The 25182-nt window shown below is 40.2% G+C and overlaps 1 protein-coding gene across 7 annotated transcripts; it reads right to left on the reverse strand.

Annotated features, from left to right (window-relative positions):
* Nucleotides 1-6233: 6233 nt before the first annotated feature.
* Nucleotides 6234-25084, reverse strand: LOC133381659 (oocyte zinc finger protein XlCOF6-like). 7 transcript variants are annotated; one of them, XM_061621016.1, is made up of 6 exons: nt 25013-25084; nt 23599-23751; nt 16261-16405; nt 14091-14183; nt 11885-11968; nt 6234-11227 (listed from the first exon to the last, which is right to left on the reverse strand). In XM_061621016.1, the coding sequence occupies exons 2-6, from the start codon at nt 23671-23673 to the stop codon at nt 9579-9581; spliced, it is 2046 nt and encodes a 681-aa protein (XP_061477000.1). In that variant the 5' UTR covers nt 23674-23751; nt 25013-25084; the 3' UTR covers nt 6234-9578. The 7 variants fall into 7 exon arrangements, with proteins under 7 accessions (XP_061477000.1, XP_061476999.1, XP_061476997.1 ...); XM_061621015.1 differs by lacking the exon at nt 25013-25084 and adding an exon at nt 24597-24655; XM_061621013.1 differs by lacking the exon at nt 25013-25084 and adding an exon at nt 24499-24615.
* Nucleotides 25085-25182: the final 98 nt, after the last annotated feature.

Here is a 25182-nt window from a genome sequence, read left to right on the forward strand (position 1 = left end):
GAAGCCTACAGAAAGTGGGAGAAAATCCTGAGAACTGTGAATTTGACAGCACTAATGCAGGAGAGTCAAGTTTCACTCAGCAGGCATCCCCAACATGTGATGATAATTTTGGGCACAAGTGTCATCATTGTCCTTACCATAACTTTGACAATGTTGCATGACTTGCCAGGAAAAGAGTGTCCATGTTCTGGATTATGTCCTTCAGATTAGAAACACTGGTGAATACTCCATGGGGAGTATATCAACAGAGGACTGTTCAACAAAGAGCACCGTATGAACACTGGCTCTCTGAATAGGGTTTTAATGGTAAGCAGTATTCAGCGGGAATTTACCATTGCCTTCCTCTGAGGATGAGAGGCAGTGACTGGCTCAAGGTCACCCACTGAGCTTCATGGCTGTGTGCGGATTAGAACCCTGGTCTCCCAGGTTGTAGTCCAGCACCTTAACCACTACACCAAACTGGCTCTCAATAAGGCCGCTGTTAAGAGTGTTATCATTGCTCTTATCATAACATTGCCAACTTGGCATGACTTGTTGGGAAAGGGGTCTCCATGTCAGTGGCATCACTAGGGGGGTGCGAGGGGTGCGGACTGCACCAGGTGACACCATCAGAGGGGGTGACACCCAGAGCCGCCCCTAGGCACCAGGAAGCGGGGCAGTTGCCCCGGGCCCTGCGCTTTGATGCATGATGTGTGTAATACACAACCCCCGGCGCACGCATGCACACCTCGCTCTCTTTTCTTTTGCTAGCTCTTCTTGTTCGTTCCTCACGGGGCCTCACAGGTTTGTGGCTTCTTCAGAGTCAGGTGACTCAGAGCGGATGAACAGGACAGCTCTCTAGGACCCGTAAGAACTGGAGAAAGCTCCCATAGTCTTAAAGGGACACCCCTCGCAGCTAGCAGTGGGAATTCCCACCCTTGCCCGCCTTGAAAGGAATCGCGGGCTGAGGTTGCTGGAAAATCAGTGCTCGGTGGTTCCACGGTGGAAGGTGCCATCCTTTCCTCCTTATAGTTTTCCTCTCCCCTTCTGTTTTATTGAGCATATTCCTAATTCTGTCTTTGTCTTAAACCTTTCACTTAAAATTTGTGAAAACGTAAAATGATTCCCCCTTTTGACTGCATATTTTATATGTTACAACAATGTTAAATCATTTTGTAAAAAACTAATAATAACTGATGTGCTTCATGTTACTGTATGTTATATCTTTATGCTTAAGTTTCTTTATTACGATGAAAATGTAAATGTACTGCCTTCAAGTCGATTCCAACTTATGGCGACCCTATGAATAGGGTTTTCATGAGGCTGAGATGCAGTGACTGGCCCAAGGTCACCCAGTGAGCTTCATGGCTATGTGGGGATTTGAACCCTGGTCTCCCAAATAGTTGAATGTCTACAATAAGGCTGCAGTCCTCAGTGTGCTGTCTACTATAAGATCCATTGAGCACAATGGGATTTACTTCAGACTGAGGATACATGCTTAGGACTGCACTGCAAGGATGTTTATAAACAGTTCTCATATAAAACATCACTGAATTTTAACTACCAACACGTCTATAAAGGTTTCCCAACCACATTTAAATTGTACTTCAATATAATAATGTACTTCATTATAATGGTATTAGAATAATGGTAGTGATCCTCTTTATCCTCAGACATCTTTGCTTTTGTAATCACCTGTAATTGTAGTTAAGCTCACAAAATTGCCGTATTTTAAGAAATCAGAAACTGAAATTGCAGTATCATGATGCTTTATTTTGTCTTTGCCCATAATAACAAACTGAGCAACAATGAGTGCTCACAAGTAATGAATGAAACAGTGCAGAGGACATGTTGGAAAGATGTTGATGTACTGAATTAGTCATACTGTTAAGTAGACTTGAGTCAGTCTAGTACCAGTTGCAATGGTTTATATTTCCTGACTGTTTATGAGTGCTGTTTTCAAATCACTTTTCTTGGATAGGCCCCTAATGATTATATATTGACAATCAGAAAAAAAAAATTGTTCTTGAATAGTCACGTTGAATTTAATCCTGAAATTATTTCTTTCCGCTGTCATGTTCTAGAGTTCTTGGTACCAGGATTTATAGTTTGCTTATTAGATGTTACAATTACAGTAAATATTGACTCATTTTTACAATTGCAGTCATGTTGTGTGGCATCATATTTTTACAGACTAGCACAATGCCAGTCCTTATAATAGGCGGTAGGGCTGTGAGAGGTGAAATCCTGTTGCATGCATAGAAGTGGAGACGGATCTCTCAGTGTTGAGATAGGAAAGACAGGTTTTCCCACTGCCACAAGTAGGTTAGGTTTGGTTTATTAAATTTATATATCACATCCCACTGCAACAGTCCAGAAGAGATTTACAACTAGAGTAAAAATACAATATTAAAAATACATAAGTAAGTTAACAACATAGTAAGAAAACAAGACATCCAATCAGTTAAGTCCCCGAGTGCTACTCTTGCCTTCTCACCTCTGGCAGGAGTCAATTGTTGACAATAATAATTGCATTTATTAGTCACTTTTTTCAGAAGAAATGACCCAAAATGACTAACAAATAATACAACCATAAGTATAAAAACCAGAACAAATTGCAACCTAAAAACGCATCCATAATATATATATATATGTAAAGCAGGTCCAACACATCACTAAAAGATCAGCCATAAGCGAGCCACGAGTACACTTAATACCCTCCAAATTAAGGACCAAAAGCCTGGGTGAAAAGAAATGTTTTTGCCTGGCACCGAAAAATAAATAATGATGGCAGCAGGCATGCATCCCTGGGAAGAGGCAGCTATTTTATTTGTTTGTTGATATAAGAAAGTACATGCATGCATCTGGGAACATAAACTGTAGATGGATTTTTTTTCATCTAAATATTTTAAAGGCTTTGCTTCAATTCCATTATGGGACATGCTATAGTGTCACTTGCTGTTACTTATAAGAGACATAAGAACATAAGAAGAGCCTGCTGGATCGGGCCAGTGGCCCATCTAGTCCAGCATCCTGTTCTCACAGTGGCCAACCAGGTGCCTGGGGGAAGCCCGCAAGCAGGACCCGAGTGCAAGAACACTCTCCCCTCCTGAGGCTTCCGGCAACTGGTTTTCAGAAGCATGCTGCCTCTGACTAGGGTGGCACAGCACAGCCATCATGGCTAGTAGCCATTGATAGCCCTGTCCTCCATCTTGAGGACTATAATGGTAACCACTTATTATGCTCCTGGAATTTTGATTTGAGTATATGTATTAGCAGTGATAAGCTGAAACTTATAAAGAACTATTTGTGATCTACCATGGGACAGTCAAGGCTTTCCGATCTTGCGATATTATTGAAAATGAGTTGGCAAAAGGCATTGATTTCGATGAAGTGATTCACAAGTTCGCAGCTTTGAAGGCCAGGAAAGGAAAGTTCTGATTTAGTCGAGATATTCACTAAGTGCTGAAGTGCTTGTGTATTTGTTCCTGTTTATTTTTTTGGTATTATTTCATTTATGAGTATATTTCCATATGCATTTGTCTACAACTTCTACATTATTTGGGCCATTATTGATTATGCAAACGTAATCCATTAATGTATCTCATGTAACAGTAAAGTTTAATGTTAAAATGAACATAATTTTGATGTAGTTCTTAAACGTTTTTACTTCGAATTCTATTGTTTTCTTACCAAATTTTCACTTTAACCACATGAAACTATGTATAAATGTAAATACATTTAGGCTGTGCATATGATATCGTAATTTAAAGGTGTAATTTTAATTTTGCTAGTTGTTTATGTCACTACTATTGCCATTACATTCAGTGATAAATGGGAATTACGATTTACGAGTAACATTAATACAAAAAACATTACTAAGGATTCTGTATGGTCTGATACGGGAGGAGGTCCATGGGGGTGACACCATGAGTTACCGCACTGGGTGACACCAACCCTAGTGATGCCACTGCTCCATGTTCTTGAATTATGTCCTTCAGATTAGAAACATTGGTGAATACTCTGTGGGGAGTATATCAACAAAGGGCTGTTCAACAAGGACAAGAGATGAGTGGGCAACCTTAGACCAGTCCATTTTTCTCACCTTCAATCAACTGTAGAGTGTTTTCACCACCAGTTGAAGACTGTTTCCCCCATTAGTATTATTGATTCCTGATCTCTTTGGTCATATGTGATTATTTTACTAATTTTATTGATTTTATTGAATGTAGTTATATTTTCATATAGTGGGAAACAATTTGGTATTACTTTCTGTATATGAATAGCAGTACAGATGGATATTTATTTATTTATTTATTTATTTATTATTTGATTTATATCCCGCCCTTCCTCCCAGCAGAAGCCCAGGGCAGCAAACAGAAACGCTAAAAACACTTTAAAGCATCATAAAAAGACCTTAAAATACATTAAAACAAAACAACGTTAAAAACATTTTTTAAAAGCTTTAAAAACATATTTTATTAAAAACACAAAAAAAGGTTTAAAACCATATTATTAAAGAAAACATATTAAAAGCAATTCTAACACAGACGCAGACTGGGATAGGTCTCAACTTAAAAGGCTTGTTGAAAGAGGAAAGCCTTCAAAAGGCGCCGAAAACATAGCAGAGATGGCGCCTGCCTGATATTTAAAGGGAGGGAATGGCATTCAGAGACAAAGCAGATAGCACATAACATAGCTACTGTGGCCAGTAGCCACTGATAGCGTGATCCTCCATGAATTTGTCTGCTTAGGGGCAGGTCCCAGATTATGAGAAAGTCCCCATTAAAATAACGCGATATTTGGAAACTGTAGCAAGTGAAGGAGCACTAACTCCATCTCCACAAAATGACTTACCAGTGAAAACCAGTGAAAGAGGAAAGTCTTCAAAAGGCGCTGAAAAGATCACAGAGATGGCACCTGCCTAATATTTAAGGGGAGGGAATTCCACAGGATAGGTGCTGCCATACTAAAGGTCCATTTCCTATATTGTGCAGAACGAACCTCCTGATAAGGTGGCATCTGCAGGAGCCCCTCACCTGCAGAGCACAGTGATTGGCTGGGTATATAAGGGGTAAGACGGTCTTTTAGGTATCTTGGTCCCGAGCTGTATAGGGCTTTGTACACCAAAACTAGAACTTGGCCCGGTAGCAAATGGTAAGCAAATGATATAAGGTAAAAATTACTCTTGTTCTTTGCAGATGCAGAGCCTTGTGCCAGGTATCCAGAAGAACAACATCCAAACAAGGCCAATAAGTCTCCAAGATTATAACATTCTTGGCTTATGAAAAGCATTTGGGGATCCTCCTAGCTTCCTTGGTCCTGCTGTTGTCTGTAATCACATCTTTTGTGTAAGGAATATTTGTTGAATTCCTAGAAACGCTTCTACATTCTCCTCATTTCCCTCCTGCTTTCTTTTTTGTCCTCCTTCCTCTTCATTGGCCAGCCAAGGACAGCCACCTGCCTTCTCAGACAAATGGCCTTCAGCATCATCTTCTCAGTTGCTGTCTCTTCTGTCTTGACAAAAACCATCACTGTGGTGCTGGCTTTCCTAGCCACAAAGCCAGGAAGCAGAGTGAGGAGATGGCTGGGGAAGAGTCTGGCCAACTGTATTGTCATTTCCTTTTCCAATGTCCAAGTTGTCATCTGCATATTATTTTACTATTATTATTTATTGCATTTATATACCACCCCATAGCTGAAGCTCTCTGGGCAGTTTACAATAATCCAGCTAGTGATCTCTCTACCCTTCCCAGATTCTGACATCCACTCACAACCTAGAGAGATTATCCGGCAATGCAATAAAAGGTCTGTTGCCGTGTTTTATGGTGCCCTTGGCTACATGGGCTTCCTCGCTGCCATCTGCTTCATGGTGGCTTTTCTATCCAGTATGCTGCCTGGAGCCTTCAATGAAGCCAAGCTGACCACCTTCAGCATACTGACTTTCTGCACTGTTTGGGTATCCTTTTTGCCCACCTACTTGAACAAGAAGGTGGAATACATGGTAGCCATGCAGGTCTTCTACATGTTGGCCTCCAGTGCTGGCCTTCTGGGCTGCATCTTCATTCCCAAGTACTACATCATTGCACTGAGGACTTATCTAAATACAAAGGAGCATTAAACAACAACAACAAGAAGATAAGAAATCTGATTCTTGTGAAATTGTTTTTCGGAGGCATCACCCAAGGGGCAATTTAAAACAAAACCAAAAAAAAAAACAGATCCAGGTAGGCAATGAAATGTACCAGCAGATGTGATTGTTAACAGGGTTTATTCATAAAATAAGGACTAACAGAACAAACAAGCACAACTTCTTCCCCAAACCTAATTGCCTTTTCCCTGGTTATCCCAGATACAATGAAACATCTGCAAGACCAATGCAGGATTTGCTTTTAGTTTTAGTTTTGTTAATCGTATGACATCAAATACACAATAACTAATCATACCCTCCTCCCTTCCCCCGGGTCATCAACTGCATACATCAATCTTTTTATACATGAAGAAAAGTGTCACACAAAATATATAAAGAAAAATTATTAACCTCATCCATATAGCCTTAATTAAAGAGAATAATTTTACCCCTCATCTCATAAATTTAGGAATGTACAGGACAAAGGTGTCTTATGCCCATTAATACTGAAACAGTCTATAAGAGAACTCCATGTAACATACTACTGTAATGCGTCTAATGTCCCTTTAGTGAACTTTATATTGAAAGTGAGTTTCTCAGCTAATGCGATATCCCAAAGTCTGGAAAGCCAATTTTTTTTAAAAAAAGTTTATCTGCTAACTTCCAGCTCCTTGTGATTTCCATGCGTGCAGCCAACAGTATAAAAGAAATAACAGATTTGCTTGCTAAATCTTCATTAGCCCTTACCACATATTAAGAACAGCCAAATGCAGGCCTAGCTGCACACGTTGCTTTATGGAAAATAGTTGTGAACCGCCCAGACAGCTTCGGCTATGGGGCAGTATACATATGTAATGAATAATAATCATAATCATCTTCTATTTCATGAAAAATCAGCTTCCAATATTTGGGTATTCCCGACACATGTGAATAAAACATTGATTTGCTCACACTCCCTCCAGCAGTAGGCACTCATTGACTGAATAATAAATGCTAAACATAATGGGGTCCAATACCACCTATAAATCCGTTTCAGAGAACATTCCCTGACTGCTGCAGAAATTGATTTAATCAGCTGCTTCTCCTACAAACATCCCCATGCATTTACTGATATCCTTTGTTCAATATCCTGCTCATACCTCTCTCTCAATACTGCAAAATTCAGCCAGCTAGAAACCCTAAAGAGGCAGACACCTCTACAGAATTGTTGTGGGTGCTGATGTTGGGCCCCAAGAGTAATTTATTCCTAGCGACATTCCATCATCCCCCTGACCAAAATGGTGAGGGAGAATTTGAGATGAAAGTGAAATCAAGGAAGCATCCAAACTAGGAAATACTTTAATAATGGGTGACTTCAACTATCCTGACATAGACTGCCTACATATGTATTCCAGTCATGACAAACAGATAAAATTTCTAGATACCTTGTTTGGTTGTGGAACTGACCAGAGGGACAGTGACCCCAGACTTAATCTTAAGAGGCACACAGAATCTGGTATGAAATGTGTTGTTGAACCGTTTGGGAGAAGTGATCATAGGGCTATTAAATTAAACATAGATACAAAGGGCCAATTGCCAAGAAAATCCAACACAGTCAGATTTAACTTCAAAAGAGGAAACTCCCCTAAAATGGGAGGATTGTCACAAAGAAAAGGTCAAATCACTCCAAAATGCTTGGGAGTGGTTTAAAGCCATAATATTAGAAGCTCAACTGGAGTGTATACTGCAAATGAGAAAAGGTAGCATAAGGGTCAGTAAGATGCCGGCATGGTTAATGAGTGGAGTCAAAGAAGCTATTAGAGGCAAGAATTCTCCCTTCAAAAAATGGAAGTCTTGTCAGAATGAGGAGAATAAAAATGAACACAAACTCCAGCATCCACCAAGAGTTCTCAAAGAACGCTCTTGGGGTCTGAACTGGTGGTGACTCATCAGGAACAAGATCGTGGGGTTGTAGTGGATAGCTCAATCAAGATGTCAACCCAATGTGCAGCAGCTGTGAAAAATGGAAATTCCATGCTAGGGATCATTAGGAAAGGTACTGGAAAAAAAAACTGCTGATGTCATAATGCTGTTCTATAAATCTATGGAGCAGGTGCATTTTGAATATTGTATACAGCTCTGATTACCTCACCTCAAAAAGGATATTGTAGAGTTGGAAAAGGTTCAGAAAAAGGAAACCAGAATGATAAAGCGACTCCCCTATGAAGGTTGCGGCATCTGGGGGTTTTTAGTTTACAGAAAAGGCGAGTCGGAGGCATCATGAAATGATGCATGGAATGAAAAAGGTGAACTAAGTTTTTCTCCGTCTCTCATCACACTAGAACTCTTGGACATTCAATGAAGCTGGATGTTGGAAGATTCAGGACAGACAATCAAAAGGCCTTCTTCATACAGCACATAGTTAAACTAAGGAATTCGCTCCCACGAGAAAAAGTGATGGATTGCTTTAGAAGATTAGACAAATTCAGAGAGGATAAGGCTATCAATGGCTACTAGCCATGAAGGCTCCCATAGGGACCTACTTGGCCACTGTGAGAACAGGAGGCTGGACTAGATGAGCCATTAGCGTGAACCAGCAGTGGCTCTACTTACTGTCTTATGTACTTTGCACTGATCCTCCACCTACACCCTTTGGGTTGAATCTGACCCCCTTCCTATCCCCAATCTCCTTTCCCTGCCTTTTGATTCGTACCCTCTACTCCCTATCTTCCACCTCTCTTCCTGGGTTCTGGTTACAGGTGGGAAGACTTAAATGGATCTTGGTGGATGGAACAATTTTTCTTCATCTCGCCTGGATAGCAAGAGTTAAGATTTTTTCTAGAAGTCTTTAGTTACTATTAAATTTATATTCCACTCTTCCTCCCAGGAGGAGCCCAGAGAGGCAGAGAAAAAACTTCACAAACATTTTTAGACAAAGTCTTCTTGCCTGGCACCATCTTAAAGCTTTCAGCAGCTCAAAATAGCCATGCTAGTGTCTGGCATGTTAGGGCAGCTGATACATACTATGCTTCAGTGGATGAGGCCGCTATTGTTGATTGCTTCTTGCTAATCTAACCAAGTGCTGCATCTCCAGAGAACAGGTTTCTGCTGGTGGATTTGCAATCTGCTCAGTGTCCAGCCCAGTTTGTATCTGCATAAGCAACTGGTGGGGAACTGTTGGTGGCCTGTAATTTGTTTTCAGATATGCAATTTCTTTTAAATATCTGGCCACTACACACCAGTCTCTCTTTGTAGGTGAAATGATTCTCCTACACAGTATTCCTACTGCTGTGGCTATGTCTGATCTGGTTGTGGTGGCCAGGCACTGTGACTTTCACTATAGATGTCCTGTACTGATCATTCTGAGGAAGGGGTTCAGTCTCTTTCACCTTTCAGGTAGGTTGTGTCTATGACTGTTGACATCAGATGGGCTTCCCTAAGCCCAAGGTTTCTCTCCTTTGTGTTCTTTCATATGCAGTAAGGCTGCTGCTTACACTGAAGCCTTTTCCATACTCCATGTAAATGGCTTCTCCCCTGCATGGGTTCTTTGATGTAAAATAAGTTTACTGCTCTCCACGAAGCTCTTTCCACACTCCATGCATTTATATGGTTTCTCCCCTGTGTGTGTCCTGTGATGTAAAGTAAGTTTACTCTTCCCAGCAAAGCTCTTTCCACATTCCATGCATTGAAATGGTTTCTCCCCTGTGTGTGATCTGTGATGTACAGTAAGTTTACTCTTCTCAGTGAAGGTCTTTCCACACTCCATGCATTGAAATGGTTTCTCCCCTGTGTGTGTGTATTGATGTACTTTAAGGCTACCACTCCCAGTAAAGGTCTTTCCACACAATATGCATTGAAATGGTTTCTCCCCTGTGTGCGTTCTATGATGGTTAATAAGGCGCCCCCTCACAATGAAGCTCTTTCCACACTCCACACATTTAAATGGTTTCTCCCCTGTGTGAATTCCATGATGCCTAATAAGGCCACTGCTCACACTGAAGCTCTTTCCACATTCCATGCATTGAAATGGTTTCTCTCCTGTGTGTGTCCTGTGATGTACAGAAAGGCTACTGCTCACACTGAAGCTCTTTCCACACTCCCTGCATTTATATGGTTTCTCCCCGGTGTGCATTCTTTGATGTTTCATAAGGTGACTGCTCACAGTGAAGCTCTTTCCACATTCCAAGCATTTAAATGGTTTCTCCCCTGTGTGCATGCCATGATGTTTAATAAGATGAGTACTCACACTGAAGCTCTTTCCACATTCCATGCATTTAAAAGGTTTCTCCCCTGTGTGTGTGTATTGATGTACTTTAAGGCTACTACTGTCAGTGAAGCTCTTTCCACACAATATGCATGTAAATGGTTTCTCCCCTGTGTGTGTTCTATGATGCTTCATAAGGTGACTGCTCACAGTGAAGCTCTTTCCACACTCGACACATTTAAATGGTTTCTCCCCTGTGTGGGTTCTTTGATGTACAGAAAGGCTACCACTATTATTGTAGCTCTTTCCACACTCCATGCACTTAAATGGTTTCTCCCCTCTGTGGGTTCTTTGATGTTCTGAAAGCCTGCTGCTCATTCTGAAGCCCTTTCCACACTCCATGCATTTAAATGGTTTCTCCCCTCTGTGTGTTAGCTGATGTTCAGAAAGCCTGCTGCTTATTCTGAAACCCTTCCCACATTCTGTGCATTTAAATGGTTTCTCCCCTGTGTGTGTTCTGTAATGTACAGTAAGGTAACCTTTCTGACTGAAGCTCTTCCCACACTCCATGCATTTAAAAGGTTTCTCTCCTGTGTGTGTTCGTTGATGTACTGAAAGGCTACCATTGTCAGTGAAGCTCTTTCCACACTCCATGCATTTAAAAGGTTTCTCTCCTGTGTGGGTTCTGCAATGTACAGTAAGGTGACATTTCTGACTGAAGGTCCTTCCACACTCCATGCATTTAAATGGTTTCTCCCTTGTGTGGGTTCTTTCATGCACAGTCTGTGAAGTAGAGGATTTCTTATTCCCCTTCTTCGACTGGTTTCTTTCACACTTTTTTGGTCCACCATAATTTCCAAACATCTCTTTTTGTGCTTCGTGCTTGGCTATTACCATCTCTGGTTCTCTATAATTCTCATTCTTCTGCCAATCATCTGTAGAGGGGAAGGAGGGAGAAAGAAATCACATTGGAATTTCATGTCATAAGCAAAGGATCTCATAACAGATCGAGCCCATTTGGCTACATAATTCTCACATCTCCGCAATTCTCCCCCTTTCTGTTTGCATCCTCAGCTGGAAAAAAAAAGGTTACCCAAATATTCTATAGTCTCACAGAAGACCAGGAATTCCTTTCAGGTCCATATACAACTTGAAGCCACTAAACCCAGATGTGTCTGGTTTCTCCTCCTATGGAGGTACGAGTGTGGTAAACATTTCTAAAAGAAGACACAGCAATAAATGGAGTGAGAGGAAAGGGAAGTGCAGAAAGGCTGAAGAAGAGGCAAAGCGGATATAGGTAGAATAAATTTGAGTGCAGTGAAAAGCCGTGGTCAGATAGAAATATTGGATCGCAGGAAGTAGCGCAGTATTGAATCAACCTGAAGAGTCCAAGGCTTAAACCTACACATTTCTCCACAGAACTCATGTGCTCTATCGCTGAGTTAAGACACTGATGGCCCAAGACCACTGTGACACCATGTTTAATGATGAGTTATATGCATTTGAGATGATGCTCTGAACAGCAAGGGGAATTCCTTACCATTGTTTTGTTCCCATTATAACCTTTCCCAAGGTGTTTTTCAAATCCATACCTGCGGAACTCCCCGCTTCGTCAGAGCAGCATCCAATTAGATCTTGTCCTTCCAGCACAGAGGTGGAATTTGATTTTGAAATCTCTTTAAAAAAAAAAAAGACACGGTAGGTAGTTCTGAACCCATATTCATCTAGGCATTTTGAACAAAAGAAGAGTCCTGCTGGATCAGGCTTATCTAGTCCAGGAGCCTGTTCTGACAGTGGCCAACTAGAGGCCAACTGGAAGCCCAGAAACCAGACTTGGGCACAAAAACACTCTCTCCTCCTGTGCTTTCCAGCTACTGCTATTGAGGACCATGAAGGCTCCAACTTTCTACATTCCTCTATTAGAACTGTCCATTTATTCCTACTCTCTGCTTCATGTTTCCTAGCCAGTTCCTGATCCACAAGAGCATCTGCTAGACTCCAAAAAGTGTGTATGTGAAGCACATGTCTATGCAGGACGATAGCTAACAGAGTTCTTGCAGATGTTTGCATCTCAAGTTGTTTAGGCCAACAAAGTAAGCACCTTGAATTTGGCTCAGAAAACAACTGGCAACACTGTTATGGTTTTAACACAACGGTAATATGTTCGCAACCTGCTGTACCGATCAATACTCCGGCTGCAACATTTTGCACCGGTTGCAATTTCCAGAGTGTCTTCAAGGGCAGGCACATGGTGAACACCTTACAGTTGTCCAACATGGTGGTTACCAAATCATGGCTATGCCAACCCTATCAAGAAATGGGCATAGGTTGCACCCTAGCCGAAATATGGCATGGGCGCTCCCTCGCTGAGAATGCCACGGGTCTCAAGTGAAAAAGATGGTTCCAGGAGCACGCCCAAAGTATGAACCTGCTCCTTAAAGTGGAGCGCCTCCTCATTAAGAACAGGCAATTATGCCAAGTCTGGGACATGGAGCCACCTGCCTTTCCTATCTTGATTCAGCCTTCATTTGTTGCCTCACATCCAGCCCATTACCCCCTCCAGACACTCGGTCAGGACTTGCCTCTCCTGGTATTTAAGGAACAGAGAGAGAGAGAGAGTTGAGGGTCACCAGCATGCTGGGGAAACCTTGCTCCAAATCCCCCGAGTTCAACATTGGAGGAAGGGCGGGATATAAAAATGTGAATACCGCCTTATTTACATTTCCAGTTTATACTCCCTCTGTCATTGGCTACAGAGATAATGAATTGGAAGAATCAGGAACAACCAGAGAATCTTTCTTGGTAGTAATGCAAAACAGCATGTGCAAGACAGCAGTGTTTTTGCAGAAATTCTAGTCCCTACTGGTCACCATCATACTGGGGAAACCTTGCTGCAAATCCCCCGTGTTCCATGTTGGAGGAAGGGCAGGATATAAAAATTTGAAATAAAGCAAATAATTAAAATATGCACTGCCACCTTTTAAATAAGCATGCTTGGAATTACAGCCTTATTTACATTTTCAGTTTATACCGGTTATAATTTATAGATGAAAAGAGGTCCAGCAGTTGGGTAGAGGGAGTGAGAGACCTGGCAGGGAGAGCGTTTCTCCCTCCATCCCCCTCTGTCATTGGCTACACAGATAATGAATTGGAAGAATCAGGAACAACCCGAGAATCTTCCTTGGTAGTAATGTGCAACACAGCACAGTTTTTGTAGAAATTCTAGTCCCTGCTGGGAATGTTGGAAGCTTAGGCAAGACCCCGACTCCAGTTCATTCAAGGAGGATCCAGGTGGGCACAGCCCTGCCCACAGCTTCATGCAAGCACAGCAGTGCCCACCTTGATTCAATAAAACAGCCACCTCTGCCTCTTTCTGCTTCAAAGACAAAAACCTACTTTTAGGAAGAGAGAGGAGGCATCGGGTACACCCAGGGTCCATGGGAGCATCGCTTCCCACTGGGTTTTGGGAGGACAAGTCACAGAGTGTCAATTACCTTCTGGGGATTCTAGATGAAAAGAACCACAGGAGCCAAGTAGATGCGTACAGGAATCTCAGAAGCAGGACATAAAAGCAATGGACGCCTCCTGATTCTCTTACCCAGTTTCCAGAGGTAGCACATAGCCATCAAGACTACTGGCCACTAAGAGTCTGATCTTCCCCTTCTTAAGCCGTCTAAGATGGCCACCAGGAGAATTCAGAGCCCGATGGGTCAACCCCTGGATGGTATTGCACAGCAATGAAAAATAACCTTAAATTTCCAGACCAAAGAGACCCCCGTGACACAGCTAAGCATCTACCTGCTAATCTCCCCTCTTCTTCAGGATCTTGGGAAAAGGGATCTTGTCCTTGTTCTTCTTTTCCTTCTTCCCAACAGCAACAGAGGTCCGATTCTTTCAAGGAAAGATACAAGACTAGTCACTTTTCTCCAGAAAATATCCAGCCATTCCAAACCGAGCCTTTTAAAGCTAAGAAGGAAGAGATAATAAGGAACAGATTTGAGGCTTTAAACTTAGTTGATAGAGAACCAGAAGAACTATGGATTGAAACAAGAGACGTTATCAGGGAAGAATGTAAAAAGACAATACCTCTAGTTAAAAAGAGAGAAAGATCTCAATGGAAGTCTGATGCAACTCTTAAAATGGTTAAAGAGAGAAGGAAAGCAAAAGCAAAAGGAGACAGAAAGACAGTCAAAACCTTAATGCAATAATACAGCAACTAGTATGTAGGGACAAGAAGAACTGTTACAACAACTATTGTATAGAAATAGAAGAGGATAATAAAAAAAGTTAGAACAAGTGCCTTATTCCAAAAGATGAGAGAAATTAAAGGGAAATTTAAACCCAGAGTAGGGATGTTAAATAATCAACAGGGGAATACACTGACTGACTGAGATAAAATAAAAGGAAGATGGAAGCAATACACTGAAGAACTCTGTAAAAGAGATGCCAGGATGACAGATTAATTCATGGAGGAACTGTATCATGAAAAATCAGAATTCTTAGAATGTGAGGTGGAAGCTGCTCTTAAAATACTGGGAAGAAATAAATCACCAGGAAAAGATGACATAGCAATAGAGTTGCTACAAGCTACTGAGACTGAATCTGTCCAAATTATGACAAACATTTGTCAAGAAATATGGAAAACTAAACAATGGCCCATAGATTGGAAGTGTTCCATATACATCCTGAAGAATGTAATTATCGAACTATTGCCTTAATTTCCCATGCAAGTAAAATAATGCTCAAGATTCTACAACAAAGCCTCTTACCATATATGGAGCGAGAAATGCCAGACATCCAAGCTGGATTTAGAAAGAGAAGAGGCACCAGAGATCATATCACAAGCATACGCTGGATAATGGAATGGACCAAGGAATTTCAGAAGAAAATCACCCTGTGCTTTATAGACTACAGCAAAGCTTTTGACTGTGTAGATCATGAAAAACTATGGAATGCTTTAAAAGAAATGGGGGTGCCACAGCATCTGATTGTCCTGATGCGCAACCTATACTCTGGACAAGAGGCTACTGTAAGGACAGAATATGGAGAAACCGATTGGTTCCCCATCAGAAAGGGTGTGAGACAGGGGTGTATTTTATCACCCTATTTGTTTAATCTATATGCACAACATATCATATGGAAAGCGAGATTGGACTAAGATGAAGAAGGTGTGAAAATTGGAGGGAGAAATATCAATAATTTAAGATATGCAGACGATACCATACTACTAGCAGAAACCAGTAATGATTTGAAACGAATGCTGATGAAAGTTAAAGGGGAAAGCACAAAAGCAGGACTACAGCTGAACGTCAAAAACACTAAAGTAATGACAACAGAAGATTTATGTAACTTTAAAGTTGACAGTGAGGACATTGAACTTGTCAAGGATTATCAATACCTTGGCACAGTCATTAGCCAAAATGGAGACAAGTCAAGAAATTAGACGAAGGCTAGGACTTGGAAGGGCAGCTATGAAAGAACTAGAAAAGGTCCCCAAATGCAAAGATGTATCACTGAACACCAAAGTCAGGATCATTCAGACCATGGTATTCCCTCTGTATGGATGTGAGAGTTGGACAGTGAAACAAGCGGGTAAGAGAAAAATCAACTCATTTGAAATGTGGTGTTGGAGGAGAGCTTTGCGCATACAATGGATCACAAAAAAGACAAATAATTGGGTGTTAGAACAAATCAAACCAGAAATATCACTAGAAGCTAAAATGATGAAATGAGGTTATCATACTTTGGTGATCATTACACCCCTCTTGGAGCTTACAGGGATTGAACCTAGGATCTTCTACATGCAAAGCAGCTGCTCTCTCCCTGAGCTCCGGTCCCTTCCCAAACATCCAAGGCCCAGGCATCCCATTTCCCTAACAGCATCCTTGCAGTGCAGTGGCAAATGGCAAAAATAGTAAATTCACACGTTCAACATTTATCAGTCAAGGGGGGAAAAAACTGTCCTAACCGAGAGAGGCCACCATCTCATAATTCTCCTCCATGACTTCCCTGTGTAGAGCTCTTTGGCGAGGATCCAGAAGGGCCCATTCCTCCTCCGTGAAATACACAGCCACCTCCTCAAAGTTCAAGAGAGCCTGGAAAGTCAACAGACCCTGAAAAAAGAAGAAGCACATAAGGAAATTTCTACAATATGCACCATACTCCCAGTCTAAAAGGGGAAGGGACAACAGGATAGTTGAACATCGGCATTTATAGATTTATCAATCCCTATAAATAGGTTACTTTGAGATCTTGCCATGAGGGCCACCAATCTGGGTGCCTTTGAAAGAGGATTGGACAAATTCATGGAAGGTAATGCCATCAAATCAAATGCAAAGATGTATCACTGAACACTAAAGTTAGGAACATTCAGACCATGGTATTCTTGATCTCTACGTATGGATGTGAAAGTTGGTCAGTGAAAAAAGTGAATAAGAGAAAAATGAACTCATTTGAAATGTGGAGTTGGAGGGACTTCCCGGAAGGAGTGCTGGCTGGTGGTTGTCTCTGAGGGAGCTCTGCCTCAGAGGAAGCTTTTTTCAGGTTAAAAGCCAGCCAAGAGGAATCTTGGACTGGCTTAAATGTTCTCCAAGGTATAGGAGAACCGATCAGATTTTCCACAAGACTTCGTTGAGCTGTCGGCGGCTGGAATTGATCAGGAAATTCCTGAGATAAGAAGGCATGCCGATCGGCTGAAGACGGAGTCAGGATTTCCACGCAAGCTGTACTGGAAAAAAGCGAAGCGTTCTTTTTTTTCTTCTTAAAAAAAACGTTCTTAACCAGCGAGCCTACTTCTGTCTAAATCTTATCATTTGGCTTAAATTACTACAATAAAAGGGATTTGTTTACGAATCAGCAACTGAGAAACCTGGGTGAGTCATACTTTTTCTCTTTTAAATATAATTAAGGAAGAAAGAAAATGTAAACAACTTATATACTTTTTTTACAACAAAAAGCTGGCCTGAATTTGGAGTTTTAAAGTTTAAAAACGGATGAGAGGTAATTATTATATTTTGGACTATTTTTCTCTTTGGACTATTTCTTTTTGGACGAATCTGCTGCTCGTATATGTTACTAATTGTTTGGTGTTGGCAACCAGAATTGTTTTGCATTCTTGGATGTAGATAAGAACTGTGCTGTGCTGGCTGGACTTCAATAACAGGCCTGGAATATTAACTTTTTTGTTGGTGGAGGAAAAAAAAAGAAATAGACTGCCTCTAGGTTTTGGAACAGTGATTAATATCAGAAATTAAAGGCTTTTCTTGAAAATGACAACTAAAAAAGCAACTAAGACCCAGGAGCGAAGAAGAAGTTCTACTGATCCACAGGAAGGGGTTATACCCCCAGATATGTTTCAAAAAATAATGGAAGGGATTAATGATATAAAACAGGAAATGAAAACTGAATTGACAGATATAAAAGACTATATTAAAACACAAGTGGATGAGATTAAAGGGACAATTGGGCAAATAAAGGAGGATGCAAAAAACACTAAAGAAAAGGTACAAATCTTGGAGAATAGAACAGATATATTAAATCTGGAATTAGAAAAAAACTTGGACTATATGGCTGTGACTGAAATGAAAAATAAAGAACATTGTTTGAGATTCCGTGCAATTCCTGAGGAAACAGGTGAAGACATCAGAGATAAAATTGTTAATGCTCTAGTAAAATTTCTGGATTTGAATGAAGATCAGATGGAATTTGAAATAGATAAAGTGTATAGAATTAATTCCAGATATGTAACAATGAATAAAATTCCAAGAGATGTGCTTGTTCATTTTATAAAGAAGACGACCAGAGATATGGTATTACAGCAACACTTTAAAAATACCTTTAAAATTGATGGTAAGGAAATACTGGTGATGAAAGAAATTCCTATTAGACTTTTACGTAAGAGAAAAGAATATGCTTTCTTTACAGAGAAACTTAAGCAACGCAAAATTCAATTTAGATGGGATGTTCCAGAAGGAGTGATCTTTACATTCAGACAACAGAAATATAGATTGAATACTGTTCAAAAAGCAAGGGACTTCTTGAGAAAAGCTTCAAAAGATATGGATGAAGATAAACTCAAAGATATGGATATAATTCCTGGGGAACAAAGTCAACAAAATATGCAGAGGAAGGGAAGGAAGATGATGGACTAAAAGGAGCATCAGGCACATTTTAAAATACACTCTTAAAGATGGATTACAAATATCTAACTTGGAATATAAATGGAGCCAATACGGCGCAGAAGAGAAAGAAAGTGTTTCATTATTTGAAAAAATTAAAATTGGATATAATTTGTTTACAAGAAACTCATATTAAGAAGAAAGATTCCAAATATTTGATTTGTAAAAATTTGGGTGAAGAATTTATTTCGGCTGGACCAAAAAAAAAAAATGGAGTTGTTCTCTACATTAACCCACAATTGCTTCCTAAATTGGTATTACTGGATGATAGTGGTAGATTTGTGGGGGTCGAAATTACTCTACAGGGTACAAACATTTTGATAGTGGGTATCTATGCCCCCAATGAAGATAAAACAAGGTTTTACACAGGACTTATGGAAAAATTGTCAGAGTTTTCATATGACCATTGGTGCGTTATGGGTGATTGGAATGGGGTAATCTCACCAAAAATTGATAGGCTTTCTGAAAAAAATATCAAAGAGACACAGGGTAAATTACCGAAGATTTGCTTTGAACTGATGGAACATTTAGAATTGGTGGATACCTGGAGATATATAAATGATAACGCAAAGGAATTTACTTATTTTTCAGAAAGACACAAAACATTCTCGAGGATTGATATGATTTGGATGTCTAAAATTTTAGCGAAGGACACTTTTAAAATGGATATATTACCAAAAACTTTTTCGGATCATAACCCTGTGATATTAACTTTAAAAAAGAAAAATCTTGGATTTAGATGGAGACTAAATGAATCTTTATTACAGAATGACAAAGTAGTACAAGAATGTAAGAAGAAATTAAAAGAGTTTTTTGAACATAATTTACATAAAGGAACAAGTGAAAATATTGTTTGGGATACAAGTAAGGCATTTATGAGGGGATATCTTATTAAATGTAACTCTGAATTAAAAAAAAAGAAACAACAGAAAATGCAATTAATCTTGGAAGAAATAAAACAAAAAGAGGAAGAATTGAAAAAGAATCCAACTAAAGTTTCTATTGTAAATGAAATCAAAATGTTACAGAAGCAAGTATCAATGCTGACAGTTAGAGAAATTGAAAGAAAACTAAATTTTGCTAAACAAAGGACTTTTGAATTTGCAAATAAACCTGGGAAATGGTTAGCATATAAATTAAGAAAAGAACGCCAAAAAATATCATTTTAAAGATACAAGAAGGAGATGAGACGTTGACAGATAATGTAAAAATTAAAAAGATTTTTCATCAATATTATTCAACATTGTACAAATGTCAGGAAATTCCATCTGAAAAAATAGAAGAGTATATATCTAAACAGAATTTGCCTAGAATTACAGACTTTCAGAGACAAGCTATTAATGGTCCTATTACGTCAAGAGAGATATCTGAAGCTATAAACAAAATTAAATTAGGAAAGGCACCAGGACCAGATGGGTTATCTGCAATGTATTATAAATGTTTGGAGGAAGAACTCTTACTACCTTTACAGTCTACAATGAATCTTATTCTGCAAGAGGGAAAGATACCGGATAGTTGGAAAAATGCTAATATAACATTAATACCTAAAGAGGAGCAAGATTTAACTAAAACAAAAAATTATCGACCAATATCTCTATTGAATAATGACTATAAAATTTTTACAATGATCTTGGCAGAAAGATTGAAAATAATATTGCAACAATTTATTCAGGAAGATCAATCAGGGTTTTTACCTAAAAGACAATTACGTGACAACGTTAGGAATGTCTTGAATGTCTTGGAATATTTAGAACAACGAAATGATAAACAAGCAGCTTTGATTTTTTTAGATGCTGAAAAAGCATTTGATAATTTGAATTGGAAATTTATGTTTCAGGTTTTGGAGCAAATGGATTTTGGAGACAATTTTATAAAATGGATTAGATCGATTTATACATCTCAGAAGGCTCAGATAATTGTTAACGGAGATTTAACGGATTCATGTGAAATACAAAAGGGTACAAGACAGGGATGTCCTTTATCTCCCCTTTTATTTATTCTGGTCTTAGAAGTGCTGCTTAGAGATATAAGGCAAGATAAAAGAATTTCGGGATTAAAGATAAAAAAAGAAGAATATAAATTGAGAGCATTTGCTGATGATTTGATAATTGTACTAGAAAATCCTTTGGAAGGAATTAATGTATTGATGGACAAATTAAAAGAATTTGGACCGTTAGCAGGATTTAAGATCAACAATCAAAAAACAAAGATGTTGGTGAAAAATTCAACTTTAAGGGAACAGAAAGAGTTAATGGACAAGACAGATTTTACAATAGAGAAAAAGTTGAAATATTTAGGTATCATTATGACAAATAAAAATTCAAAGTTGTTTCATAATAATTATGAAAAATTATGGACAGAGATTAAGAAAGATTTGCTAAAATGGGATAAACTACAATTGTCATTAATGGGTAGAATATCTGTGATAAAAATGAATGTATTACCGAGAATGATGTTTTTGTTTCAAACAATACCTGTAATATCCTCTGATTTACCTTTTAAACAATGGCAAAAAGATATCTCTAAATTTGTATGGCAAGGAAAAAAACCAAGAGTTAAATTTAAACTACTACAAGATGCCAAAGAAAGAGGAGGACTGGGATTACCAAATCTGAGACTTTATTTTGCTGCCTGCTGTCTAGTCTGGATAAAGGAATGGATTTTATTGAGGAATAAAAGACTATTGGATTTGGAGGGCCATAATTTGAAGTGGGGATGGCATGGATATCTATGGTATGACAAAGTAAAAGTAAATGTAGACTTTAACAATCATTTCATAAGACGTCCTCTGTTGAAAATATGGAATAGATATAAACCAAGGTTTTATTCGAAAATACCATTATGTGTCTCAAGTCAAGAAGCGTTTTATAGAAGAGAAATGGCTGGAAAAGAGAAATGGTTAACTTATCAAGAACTATTAGAAAATGTACATGGAGAATATACAATGAAAGAGAGAGAACAACTGACAAAGGAAGGATATAGTTTTCAATGGTTTGCCTATTTACAATTGTTAGAAAGATATAAAATGGACAAGAAAATGTATGGGTTTGAAATAAGTAAATCTGATTTTGAAATAGGATTGTGTACAAATGATGAAAATATAATTGCGAAAATGTATAAACTCTTATTGAAAATGGATATGGAGGAAGAACAAGTAAAAGAGTGTATGGTAAAGTGGGCAAAAAATTTTGGTCATAACATACAAATGGATCAATGGGAAAATATGTGGAAAAAAGGTTTGAAATTTACACTATGCTATAATCTTAAAGAAAATTTTTATAAAATGATGTACCGTTGGTACATGACTCCAGAAAAGTTGTCAAAAATGTATAGTAATGTTTCTAATGTTTGTTGGAAATGTAAACAACAAGAAGGATCATTTTATCATATGTGGTGGTTATGTAAAAAGGCAAAATCATTTTGGGCACAGATAGATAGGAAGATGCAAAAAATTCTAAAGATAAATATTCAGTCAAAACCAGAATTTTTTTTATTGGGTTTTATGGATAAACAAATAGAAAAGAAATATGGAAGAATAATATTATATATGATTACGGCAGCAAGATTATTATATGCACAAAAGTGGAAAATGGAATCAACACCAACAATGGAAGAATGGTTATTGAAATTAATGGACTTAGTAGAAATGGATAAATTGACATGTTTACTTAGAGAAAAATCGACAGATACATTTCTTAAGGAATGGAAACCTCTCTTAGACTTTTTGTTGAAAGATCAAAATAAAATGATGATACTGGGATTTGACGATTAATTAAGACAGCCTATGGAGAAAAGGGACTCTGTATGTATACATTAAGGGACAGGTTTGATGTATATTATATACTTATAGCTGATCTGCGACAAATCGGAAGTCAACTATTTTATTTTCATTTTTTGTTGATGTATTGTTATGTCTTTTTGACTTTGTTTTGTTTGTTTTTGGAAAAATTTGAATAAAAATTATTAAAAAAAAAAAGAAATGTGGAGTTGGAGGAGAGCTTTGCAGGTACCATGGATTGCGAAAAAGGCAAATAATTACGAGTTAGAACAAATTAAACTGGAGCAATCACTAGAAGCTAAAATGATGAAACTTAGGTTATCATACTTTGGACACATAGTGAGAAGACAGGATTCACTAGAAAAGACATTAACGCTTGGAAAAACAGAAGGGAGTAGAAAAAGAGGAAGACCAAACAAGAGATGGATTGACTCCATAAAGGAAGCCACAGACCTGAACTTGCAAGATCTGAACAGGGTAGTTCATGACAGATGCTCTTGCAGGTCACTGATTCATAGGGTCACCATAAGTCGTAGTCAACTTGAAGGCACATAACAACAACAAGAAAATGCCATCAATAGCTATTAGCCACAATTGCTCTGTTCTGAATTGAACAGAGGAAGCCCTTGGCAACTACACTTCAGTTCATATTGGACTAAGAGGGTTAGCCTGATCAGTGGGGCATGCTGGGATGACTCCCTTCCTGACCCTCTCTCCTTTCGGGATGTGACTTTAAAACCAGTAACTGACTCTGAGTTTCATGCCAAGTGATGTGCTCCACACACACCCCTTTTTCTTTTAGTTTCCTTTCTATAGCTACTTTTTATTTTAAGGCATGAGTGGGTTAAGAAGATATTATATTGAGTATGTCCATGACTTATGTAGGGCCTACACTGCATTAATCAAGTTGTAACTAAAACCTTTTGATATTTCTTTTAACAAAAGGATGCTTTGCTCATGCATTCAAAGAAAGCTTTTGTGCGGGCATGTATCTCTGGACAAAAAAAAGGCTGCGTAGACACATTTTGCGTAAAATATCCCACCTCTCTAAGACCGTGTTTTAAGAGTCACGTGAGCACATGCATGTTCTGCCAGATGCCTACAACCAAATCACAAGAGGGGAGACTGCTTGCGCGCTCAGGACCTACTTTCAGGCTTCCCACAGGCATCTGGTTAGCCACTGTGAGGACACGATGATGGATCAGACGACCCTTGGCCTGATCTAGCAGGTCTTATATAACGGCAAACATAGAGGCAGAAAGGTAGGTTCTTTCAGAGCTCCTCCACACTCAGCACAGAGAGGCCGCCTGGCTGTCCCCTCTGTGTGTCCCCCCAATGATTTTCTCCTTACCTTTGGCGCCCACCTGACAGCTCTTTCCAACCCACCCCAAAGAAGAGACGATCCAGACGGTGCCTCTGCAGCCATGGCGAGGGAGGAGGAGGGACAGGCGTCAACTGGGTCACCCCAGGATGCACCTTGTAGGAGGGAGCAGCTCTCAAGCCTCTGCAGGGAAGACGGCAGAAGGGAGGAATGTCACCCTTTGTACAAATTTGGGTTCCAGACACTTAAATATATAAACAGCCTCAATCCAAATAAATAAAAGGTTTTCTCATGTTGCTTTTTCATGGTTCTTTCTCACCCCCTTCGCCACCCCCAGCCCATCCAGCCATCCTGGACCCCCCCTCCCCTCTCATCTCCTGCTTCCGTAAAGCCTTCCCTTCCTGCCCACCAGAGTCCCTCCTCCAACTTGCCAACAATCTCAGGCTTTGTTATCATGTCTTATGCATGTAATTCAAAAATTAACTGGAAGCCACCTCTCTGGCAGCCGGCAGAAAAGAGGTTTCACACGTATTGTAAAGAAATGGTGGGAGTGGGCGGTTGGCCAATGGCTCTGCCTGGGCGCTCCACTCTTGCCTTTGGGAATACCGGAGAGGGACCCTCCGCGGGTCCAACCCACCAGGCGATGAAAAGGGTCTGAAGAACAGCAACCTGGTGCGCTCCCGGAGTGGCTGGACTGCAACTCCCATCAGCCCCGGCCAGCCTGGTCAATGGTCAGGGATGGTGGGAATTGTAGTCCACGGATTACAGCGCTGGACCAGGATGCTTATCTTTTTTTTGGGGGGGTGCTGCTTCTAAATAAAGGAGCCTGCATTGGAGACCCCGAAGCAGCTGGGCCAGCCTCCCCCCTCTATAGTTTCCCAGAAGGCAAAGAGGGGAAGGTCGGGAGTCTCTTCGCTCGTTTCCCCTCACCTCCCCAGTCCCTTTTCTCCTTCTCTCCACTCCCCTCTGCATTGTCTGTGGATTCGGGGGGGGGGGAAGCAAATCTTTGTCCCCCCCCCAAGTTGCACCTCATTGTCCTCCAGCCCTCTCCCCAATCTCTCCTCAAGGGTTACTCATGGAGATTCCCCCCCCTCTCAATCTCCCGGCCTCTCTAGGAGCCGGAGCTCGCTTCCTTCACCTCGTCGGAGGACTGAAGGGCAGGGAGGCCCCCCTCTCCCCCCCCTCTCTGCAAGCCGGAGATTCCTCGCCCCGCCCCCATTTTGCAGACCCCCCTGTGACTGGTCGGCGGGAGTTCCCCTCTCTGGTTTTTTTTGAGGGGCTGCCGCCGCTCCAGTAAATTTCACAGCCCCCCCCATCACATTGACATCACTCTCCACTCAGATGGCAGAAAACTGGGGCATGTGTCAGAAGGGTCCCTCCCTCCTCGATTCAGCTGCAAGGGGACCCCCGTCTCCCTCCCCAGTCTAAGGGCTTTTCTGCCTACCAGACGCCTTTGCTGACGGCTTCACAAACACTCAGCCCCCCTCGGAGTTTGCGGCAGAGATGGGCAATTGGGGGGGGGGGAGAGTGGCGCACGCGACCTTTTGCAGCAACTAAACCTCTCCCCCCTCTCCCCCGCAGTTCATCTGATCTCCCTGGTTTGGGTGCAAATCG

This window comes from Rhineura floridana, chromosome 3, assembly GCF_030035675.1.
Source record: "Rhineura floridana isolate rRhiFlo1 chromosome 3, rRhiFlo1.hap2, whole genome shotgun sequence".
NCBI lineage: Eukaryota > Metazoa > Chordata > Lepidosauria > Squamata > Rhineuridae > Rhineura > Rhineura floridana.

Bases quoted from the DNA above. Each gene is read 5' to 3' on its own strand.
- LOC133381659 (XM_061621013.1), bottom strand. From the start codon at position 24,540: ATGCAGAGGGGAGTGGAGAGAAGGAGAAAAGGGACTGGGGAG. The intron at 14,184-16,260 runs GTTAGGACAGTT...TTTCCTTGAAAG, and splicing joins TGAGATGGTGGCCTCTCTCG to AATCGGACCTCTGTTGCTGT. The intron at 11,228-11,884 runs GTATGGATTTGA...TCCCCTCTACAG, and splicing joins CGAAGCGGGGAGTTCCGCAG to ATGATTGGCAGAAGAATGAG.